Source organism: Pararge aegeria, chromosome 12, assembly GCF_905163445.1.
Source record: "Pararge aegeria chromosome 12, ilParAegt1.1, whole genome shotgun sequence".
NCBI lineage: Eukaryota > Metazoa > Arthropoda > Insecta > Lepidoptera > Nymphalidae > Pararge > Pararge aegeria.
The window spans coordinates 3,109,043-3,119,397 of record NC_053191.1 but is presented as its reverse complement, the minus strand read 5'-3'; the positions used below and the strand labels follow the sequence as shown (position 1 = coordinate 3,119,397).

General features: G+C 36.0%; 1 protein-coding gene across 3 annotated transcripts in view; it reads left to right on the top strand.

The window, feature by feature from the left end:
• The first annotated feature begins 6,070 nt into the window (after positions 1 to 6,070).
• Positions 6,071 to 10,355, top strand: part of LOC120628008 — a 29,675-nt gene continuing 25,390 nt past the window's right edge. Inside the window, exon 1 of one of the 3 annotated variants that reach the window (XM_039896184.1) lies at positions 6,071 to 6,219. Coding sequence is in view for 1 of the 3 variants with exons in the window: in XM_039896183.1 (XP_039752117.1) it covers positions 9,422 to 9,428 (7 nt within the window). In the remaining 2 variants the exon portion in view is untranslated. Of the gene's footprint in view, positions 6,220 to 7,130; positions 7,428 to 9,316; positions 9,429 to 10,355 lie in introns of those variants that run through there. The other 2 variants (XM_039896185.1, XM_039896183.1) reach the window with 2 other exon arrangements.

The window sequence follows — 10,355 nt, the reverse complement described above, 5'->3', positions numbered from 1 at the left end:
TATTTTTGGGCCAGTAAGGATTTGTGATTTAAAAGTATGAAACGTGCTTTATCTTTTTATTGACCAAAAACTTAATAGTAATCAATAAGAGATTCACTTTAGTAGATACATCTAGCTTCATACGCCTTAATTTAAATTATCCTGGCATAGCCCTAAAGGTTAGCCTGCTGCCATGTTAGCCTGCATCGTCACTTACCATCGGGTGAGATTACAGATTTGCTAACTTATAGTAGAATAGCGTTGGAATACCTAGTTCTGCAGTGTTCTTTCACGCTCTGCCATATGAAAGGTTCTGTCAATTGAAGTGTAACAAAACACTGCAGAACAATTTCGACGTTATGCCACTTATATGATTGACTTTTAGGCCCCATAGTTGACTTGATATATCATGCTGTTACTGAGGAAAAGGGCCAACACATACGGATGGATAGCACATAATTAAATTTAATTTAATTTCTACTTTTCATTTTGATGTTTGGAACTCTTAAAACGAGTAAGTATAATCGAAGCCGATTTTTTTTCATAACGTTTCTTTAGCTTCTCAAAGCACAGCAGCAAATCCCTCTTTCAGACCAGTACAGTAGGTACCAGTATCCGTAGGACGAGATTTGCTCGCCCGTAATAGAGTATGGAAATAATTGATCATCGGATTAAAATGCATCTTATTTGGTAAAGTTTTAAAGCCCAAATTTTCAATACTTTCGCTCGTGCTTTTTACTATACCGTTTGTGAAACAATAAGTACAGGATTCGCGAGTCTAAAACGAGTAGCATAAGGTCCATTATAATTGACGATACAGAGTTTAATATGTGAAAAGGACTCTTCGATTAATCCAGGGTTAATCAGCTACACAGAAAAAAAGACTCCTCGATTATGAGCAAGCAAATCTTTGCTAAGGCTACAGCACTTTGGTATCGGTAACACAATGTTGTATTAACTTATACACTGTTAAACTTATATTTAAATCGTTTTATTTATTTCCCTGTAACAATTTTGACCACAACCGTTATTCGAGTAAACTTGACGACTTCTGAGATGCCAGTTAACTTTGACACTTTTCACAGACTCTCTCAGGTGCGTTACGTTCTTACAACACACAAGATGTTGAGTGTGGCCACCGACGCAAAAGGTAAATAAAAAAAGGTAAGCATAATCATAGACACCCCTAGACTCGGGTGTTGCACAACCTGATTACACAAATACTTAGGTAGACATTACAATACTATGACTGGTAACGTCATTGTATAAAAATGTAGACGCAAGTGCTACTTTAAGAAGGCGACGCTATACAACGAATGCTAAACTTTATTTTAAATAATAAATAAGGTAAAAATTTTTTCAACCTTTGTACATTACACCACGATTCTTCCAAAATGAAGAATCCACGCACGCCTAACGGGCTGGCAACGAGAAGCTCGCACCGCGGGGCTAACGGTGAAGTATCTAGACTATAGAATAGACTGAAACAAATGTAGGGAAATATACCTAACGTGCCAAGCGACGCGGCGCGGCAAGCGGCTTTATTACCCATACCTCCATGATAAGATAACGACTTAGTAATTGTGATAATAGATTATGATGGTGCTGTCGGATCAGACAGTGTGTAGAGAGCGCATTTAGCAAGGTATGTAGTGTTGTAAAAAGGCCTAGTGCACCAAATTTGTTTCTCAGCATGCTCTTACTCAATTCATATCACTTGCTTTATCGATGAAGTTCTCAATACCGTTGTCAAAGGCGGGTGAATTCTACCAATGCACACTTTGTCATGCCGACCCTTTAATTCGAAAGAGGAGACCAGTGCCCTGTAGTTGGCCGGATGAGACCCATGCGCTGTTGTGGGCCAGAAATGGATTGATAATGATGAATGATGATGATGAATGATGATGATGAATGGTGATGATGAATGGTGATGATGTGCGGTACGGTGTGTGTCCTGCTTTTCGCGGATTAAGTAAAGGAATTTAAGCTTAATGTTTAGTATTGGGGTAACGTAAAATCCTTATCTAACATAGCCTACTTATAAACTTTTGAACTATAAATAAATAAATATAATACGACAACACACACTTCGCCATCTAGCCCTAAAGTAAGCGTAGCTTGTGTTGTGGGTACTAAGATGACTGTGAATATTTTTATGAATAATATACATAAATACTTACAATATGCAGAAAAAAACACTTATGCTCATCACACAAACAGTTTTCCAGTTGTGGGAATCGAACCCACGGCCTTGGACTCAGAAAGCAGGGTCGCTGCCCACTGTGCCAGTCGGCCGTCAAAACTAATATCCAGTCTACAAAAACAAAACGCTTGAGAACATTAGAGAACATTAGAGAAGATAGAGTACTCTCAGGCATGGTTTCCTAACGATGTTCACCGTTGAAGCATGTAATCTATACTTATTATAATAAAACTGTAACTGGAAGATTTCTGTGAATTTAATATATTTAATATATTTTGAAAATTTTGACCGGGGCATGCTTTATAATCGATAGGTACTGTGTCGAAAACAGATTTTTATTTGATTTTTGTCTGTCTGTCTGTCTGTCTGTCCGGGCATCACGTGAAAACTACTGAACGGATTGAAATAAAATTTGGTATAGTGGTAGCTGATATTCCGGGTCAACACATAGGCTACTTTTAATTCCGATAAACAATAAGCTTCTCCTGTGAAATGAGATGAAATTTTTTATCAATTTTACTTTATAGCTCCGTTAAATTTGAACCGATTTTAATCATTCTTTGTTTTATTTGAAAGTATATACTATCAAGCATGTTTTGTGTAATTTTAATGAAGATCTGATAAATATTGTCGGAGATAAAGTACATAACTCTTCACAGATAACAGAGAGTCGCTGGGATAACGCTCGTATGCATATGTACCATCCTACTAATATTATAAATGCGAAAGTTTATGGATTTATGGATGGATGGATGTATCATATATGTATGTATGGATGGAGGGACATGTTTAAAGTAATTATTATTACCTACATAAAGTCCGGGAGGCTAAATGTCGAACTGCTAAGTCACAATAACCGCTTTTTGTTATAATTTGTAAATCAAAACACGGGTTTAATATTAAGATGGTGATGTTTCTATATTTATAGAGAGCTATGCTCGGAGTATCTCTACGCGATCGAATCAGAAATGTGGAGATTCGTAGAAGAACCAAAGTTACCGACATAGCTCAACGAGTCGCGAAGCTTAAGTGGCAATGGGCCGGGCACATAGTTCGGAGAAAGGATGGACGTTGGGGTCCCAAGGTGCTGGAATGGCAGCCCCGTACTGGTAAGCGCAGCGTTGGTCGACCCCCAACGAGGTGGACAGACGACATTAAGCGCGTCGCAGGTAGCCGTTGGATCCAAGCGGCTCAGAATCGTGGAACTTGGAACTCCCTACAAAAGACCTATGTCCAGCAGTGGACGTCTATCGGTTGATGTGATGATGATGATGTTTCTATCAGATCCTTATCCAAATAAATAGCTTTATAGTTAAAATTGCAAATACATACTTGCAAATTCCTCTTTAAATTATTCAAATTGGACCTATCGTTTTACGTTACGACGGGTATGGAAATTCTAAAAGATATTAAATCCGATTTGATCCAGGCGAAGTTGTGCGGGTCAGCTAGTAAATAAATATAAATAAACTACGACAATACACACATCGCCATCTAGCCCCAAAGTAAGCGTAGCTGGTGTTTTGGGTACGGGGGACCTACTAAAATGACTGATGAATATTTTTATGAATAACTAGCTGTTACCCGCGATTTCATCTGCGTTTGATTTTGTTTTTTGATGTGGCATCAAATTTAGTTGTAGATCTAAAAAAATTAAAGTATGTAGTATCGCTAAGCCTTAAATGAGGGGTTTGCTGCTGTCCGCTGAGGAGTTCTGTCCTCTATCTACAACCACAGTTTAGGCAAAATTAAACACATATTATAACCTCTATGGTACAAAAATAATTATTTAAATCGGTTATAATTTGTCGGAGTTATTGTGTAAAAATCACTCATCCCCTCTTCCAAAGGAACTGAGCTTAATGTCGGGATAAAAAGTATCCTATATTACTTCTAACACTTCCAAGAATATGTGAACAAAGTTTCATGAGGATTGGTTAAGTAGTTTTTGTGTGAAAACGTAACAAACAAACTTACATTCACATTTATAATATTAGTAGGGAATGAATGAATGAATGAATGAATACACTTTTATTGTACACCAAAGAAACAAAAAGTAGTTACAAAGATATAAATACAAATCAAGAGAGTACAATTTGGTGGCCTTATCGCTACATAGCGATTTCTTCCAGGCAACCAATGGCGTAAAAGGAAAAAACATAGAAAAGAGGCCTAGGTGGTGCAATAAATAAGATTTAAAAATTATACAAAAATATAAATATAAATAAAATATATATATATATATATATAAATATATTACATATAAATACAAATAAAATATATTACATAAATATCTATATAAATATATTACATATAACATCCCCAATTAGTATGAAATACATAATTATTTCAAATTACACACTTAAAATGATTCGCTTCAGCGTTGTTCGGCTGAAAGAGACAAATAATGATCCTTCACTAGTTTCTTGAAGGTCCCAATCGATTGTGCCTCACGGATATCTAACGGCAAGGCGTAACGGCAAGGGAAGTAGGGATATACCTACATAGATTCTTATAATATAGGTACATTTAAACACCATGCACTGAAAAACAGTGTTATTTAATGAGAACACAAACGCACACGCATGAAAAGGGTCGTCGTCGTGGCCTTTGAACATTACAAAGAACTTCACCGATAAAGCAAATAATATAATTGTTTGATTAGTAAATTGCATATATCTCCCGAAAAGTTACGAGCTGCGTGCAGGGATCGTACTCGAGTATAAATATAATACCAATACCAAATTATACAAAAGATTTATTTGAGAAGGTCGCTTATCTAAAGCTTTCAGGGTTGGATCGAGTTGGGAGTAATTTCTTTCATAGTAAATTATTTTAGTAGGAGCTTACTTCTAGCTCCAGCAGGAAATAATTTTTTGAACAACAAGTTCAACTATTTTCAAAGATAATCCCTATTTAACGATTTCAGATATATATTCTTAGAGGTATTGTTTCCTGGGATCTTAAAAACTGTCCCTTTGTTAAAATACAAGATAATCCTGTACTTGAATAAAAAATACCAAAGACATTTCTTATCAAAAGTAAAAAAATACTCTTACATCGGCTTCGGTTTAATATATTCTTTCCGACACGAATAATTTAATTGTTTTTCTTTTTCTTTAAGCACTTACCTACCTACTTCTTTAAAACAGGAAAAAGGTTAACGGTTAGCACGTAACTTGTTCAATGCACAATCATCGCTATAATGTTATTTTCCTCTTCTGACGTTAGGTATAATGTCCGCCAGCCAGATTATGAAAAACTAGTCTATGGTTAGAATAGGTAAGTATTTATTGCGATGTACGGTCTCTGATAGGATAAGTGACTAATATTTATTACGTAATTAAAATTAGGGAAAGCGTACGAATAATTATTTCACCTACCAAGAGAAAAGAAAGCACTAACACTTGAACTAGATACCAACCTATAATTTTTACACATTATTATTCACTTTATCTTTATCTGTGACTGTACCTTTATCTAACTTCATACAAATACTGGCCTGTTGAAACGCTAAAAGATAATGTCACAAATTCAAAACGCTGTAGGTTTTTTATTCGATTATTTCATTAAATTCCATTATTCATACGGCATAGGTGTACCCAGTTGAAATAAATGTGGTACAAAATCGCAGATCAAAATATTGTGCGTAGGATTTCGAGCACGAGCGTTGTAATGAATTTATAAATAGAACGCGAAAATAAAAAACGTCACGTGCAACTCCCGCGGGCGTCGTATGACGAATGAGTTAAAATTTGAGTTTCGTGTTGGATTGGCAGAGGCGTCGCTGGCTAGAGCGGTGGGGCGTTCGTGCATCGACCGACCGACCACCGCACTCCTCTTTGCCTTGCATTCTATTGATTCCGAACAGTATCGTCGAGGCCCGGGACTGCGAGAGGCGAAAAGTTGAACGAAGGGCTAGGTTCAGCGTTATGTTAGTTGAACATTGGAAAAAAATGTCCAGAACTCTGTGTGATCGGTAGCTGTTGTGTACATATTGACGATAGATTTAATCGGTTTAGCTTAGATCGCGACAGGTTAGTGCCAATTTGATTAAAAATATCTTCACATGTTACGTAATGATCTTTGGGCGAGTAGGCTAGTCGTTAGCGGAATATTCCATTCGCTTGAATTGTAATGGCGGCGGACACCTTTGGCGAACTCGATTAAATAGGGTTGACTAAAATACTTGATCGTGAAGTAGGTATGACTGCCTAGCTACGAAATACGTCTTTGTGAACCTTATAGTTAATAATTTGTTGTATCAGTGATGTTTACAGGTATCTACTAGGTATAATTAATATACCTACTGACCTCTATAAATTGCTATCTAGTCAAAACAATGGATTGCTTATTGTACCTAATGAAACATATTTCCTTCTGACATTTATTAGCTGTTCATTTGGATAAGTGTTACTTGCCTACCTACTGTAGGTAACTAATAAAATGGCTTGGAAACAAAGGTACGTTGTTAACATAAAAATAAGGTAGCTATAACACTAGTAGGTATTAGGTATATCAAAGCACTAAAATGCGCACAAAATAATAATTATTGCGGGTGAAACGCGTAGGTACATAATAATAATTATTATTATTTGGACAAACTTGTAGGTAAGTAGTTTTTTTTTTCAATGACTAATGAAAAAAAACCGCTGGCCAGCCAACACTCGTTCAATTATTATGTACCAAGCTCACAAACTATATAATAATAAACGTACCTACCCATTCATCTAATAGTGAAAAATTCCATTCGTGCTAAATAGGCTTGTTAGAAATTAAAAGATTTGAAGATGCAACTTGATTCTGAGCAAATGGGGACCATTGTGTTATGAATATAAGTTAGGTAGGTAAGTATAGGGTGATCGACAGAGCAAGCATGTTTGCAAGCCGCGCGCAGGCAGGGACAGGTCGCTCGGCGGGAGCGGCGAGTCTTGCAATCGGCTCGGGTCGTGCGGCGTGCCTCGTCGCCATTTTGTCGTTCATTTCGGACGCCGCAACGGAACGGAGGAGACTGCGGACAGCGCTGGCGCGCCCGTGTTGGCATCCTGCATTATTAGAAATATGACGCAGTTCCAACATAAATGTGATATTTTCTACAACCCTCTCAGTTATATAGCATTCCTACTGTTATTAGTGATTTTGGATAAAACAGAAGAAAGAAGCCACTGCTAATTAAGGATTAATTAAAACGTGATTTTATGTTACATACATAAAAAGCTGTGATTTGTGTAGTGTCTTTTTGATTGTGAGTAATTTTGAGTTGATTTTTTTTGTTATTTTTCCGGTATTAGTGTGGTTATTTTGAAAATAATATGCCTGCCTATATGCCTAACCTATTAAACTATTTAGAGATACCTTGGTAGGTTACTACATACGTGGCGTCGCAAAGTGACCGCGTTTTGATTTTCGTTGCATGACGCGTATTTCCGATGAATGCCGAAGATAACCGAACGAGGCGGTCCGCCGGCACTGATTGCTAGTGTTGCTATGCGTTGAAATTATTCGTGAAAGCGTTCGTTTTAACTAAGTATTTTTTTTTTCTGTACGTTTTATTAGTCATAAATGGTAGTTTCGAATAAAATAAAAAGGCGGGACTTTAAATGTTATGTTTTAATTTAGTTAAGGTTGACGAAGTGGTTACTAGGTAGGTAATTATTACTCCTTGGTTTGTCAAATATTTTAACTGTAAAAATCTACATATTTGGTATAATGCAACATTTCCTATTTTACAATATACCCTTACAGTTTCTAATTTACGCCTTCATATAATCATTAGGGTACCTATTGAAAATATAAAATTTTAGGGATATTCCTTTTCTCTTAGAAGTTACCAAACAATATGGCGTTCTTTGATTCCATACATGTCTTGGACGTTTAATTTATTAATTATTTAGGCTTTATGGCGGGTACATATTTTCGCTTGTTGTTTATTTCAAAATAGTACGTAATAATTATAACACTACAAATAAATGTTTGGGGTAGGTACCGGTAGAACCAAAGCCGCTCAATGGAAACCGTTTTATACGGGCTTTTCATTCAATATACCACGAAGTAATAGAAAAAAGATGATCCTACTCATGAAGAAATAGGTCAACTTTATGAAAGGAAGTTTAAGTTGATCTATCACTGCTTGAGAAGAATCTTTCCTACAACTTACCTACCAGCTCCAGTCTTGACGTTGGATTTAAACAAACAATAATATATAGAAGCAGACTTAACTTCGCGCACGTCCATGCCTTTGTGCCTTGTGAAGATATCTGTGAAGATCTGAGGATGCTCCAGTATTGGAACAAAACTTAAAAAAGAGCATAGCTTGGAGGCTCTTGTTTGGTGAGACATTCCTTAACAAGAGAAATGAAAAATGTCGATTTCCAAGAACTGTCTGGTTTTAAGCAAATAAAGCTCGGATTTAAGCAAATAAAGCTTAATGTTTATTCTATTACTCGAATTTGCTTGAAGGAATTTAAAAATGCAAGTGTGTTTTTCTTTAAATATGCTGGACGGCTTTTACTTATATAGAATTAGGACCATTGACATCTACTTCTATATTGACCATATAAATTTGCTAGCACTCGACTTCTCGAGTTAAAAATGTTGAATTTCGTTATGATCCAATTTATATGGTGTCAGCACCCTTAGATTAAGATGTGAAAAGATTTGTATAGTCTCTTTCTGAGTACCGAAACACGGTGATTATAGTAAGATTGTCATTATTCAGCTTTTTTTCAGGTTTAAGTTCTTTCATGCTTAACCAGCCAGTGCTGCTTGCAGAACGCTTGTATATTAGAGTCAAATGTAAAGTATTTATGCGTTTTAAGACTAGTAAATTTTTTGTTTTGCGTGCTAGGTCGTAAACGACTACGATTTTGAGATGTGCAGATCGTATCATAAGGGCTCGTGAGGTGTCGTACGGGGTAATTCAAGCGCATCCCGCCATCAGCTCGATAAACCAAGACCTACGTAGTTTCCACCAACCTTTTCCTTGAACGTGGGTGCTTCATGCCTGTATGTATCTTCATAATTCTAGGTAGTGAGACAGTATGTAGATTATGGACTGATCTTAAATTATTTAGAGATGAAAAACGATTCTTTGCAAATCAGTGTATGCTACTCTTTATTTGCAGTGTTTTAACTTCGCTGCATCTAAGGATAAATAAAGAGGATAAATGTTATTGAAGGCACACTGAATCTAGAACTGGGAGAGTTGGAGTTTGAATACCAGAGGACCACATTATATTAATGCAAGGTGCACGCTCCTGCAATATTATTATTTAATATTACAGAAACTCATCACATTTGGTGAGGGAACAGAACGAAAATACAATTAAAATTTAAATAACAGGACCAATACTTTTGTGTTGTAATATCGTATGAGCATCCAGTTATCACTCATATACCTCATTTTACCAACTTAAGGGCGTAATTTAGCAAAATGCTGAAGTGTTTTTTTTTGTTTGGTTGCCATTGTGTCATATTCTAGGTTACAAGGTATATTTTTAGCAAAATACTTTTGTAGTCATGACTTCGTACGCGTTTTTTATAACAGGGTGCGTTCTTTTTGTCGGGATAAGTATTCCACGCCTGTCTTCTGGACGCAACCTTTGTAATGCAAAACAAGATCCGTTCAGCGCTTGTGCAGTACATAGGTTTCATTTATAATGGATAAAAACCTCTTGAATTGTAGGACCTGAATTCCATTGAGGTGATCTTGTATTGGCGTTGTTATAGCTTAATATAATTGTGAAATCTTGACGGGTTTAGATTATTTGCTTGTTTAATTTTAACAAATAGACAACATTGGAACAAATGAGAATTCTAGTTTGTTCAATTGGTTTTTTCTGATGATGAAATTCGGTAATAGAAGATAAATGAGAACTCTAGTTTGTTCAATTTGTTTTTTCTGATGATGAAATTCGGTAATAGAGGATAAATGAGAACTCTAGTTTGTTCAATTTGTTTTTTCTGATGATGAAATTCGGTAATAGAGGATAAATGAGAACTCTAGTTTGTTCAATTTTTATCTTCTGATGATGATATTCGGAAATAGAGGATATAATCCCTAAGCGGGTTATTGTGTTACTTGCGTTCTATTGCTAAAATAAAAGAGTACACGTTTCTACCACATATAACGCAAAATTATTTATTTTTTTGTGTTAAAAACAAGCTGTTGCTC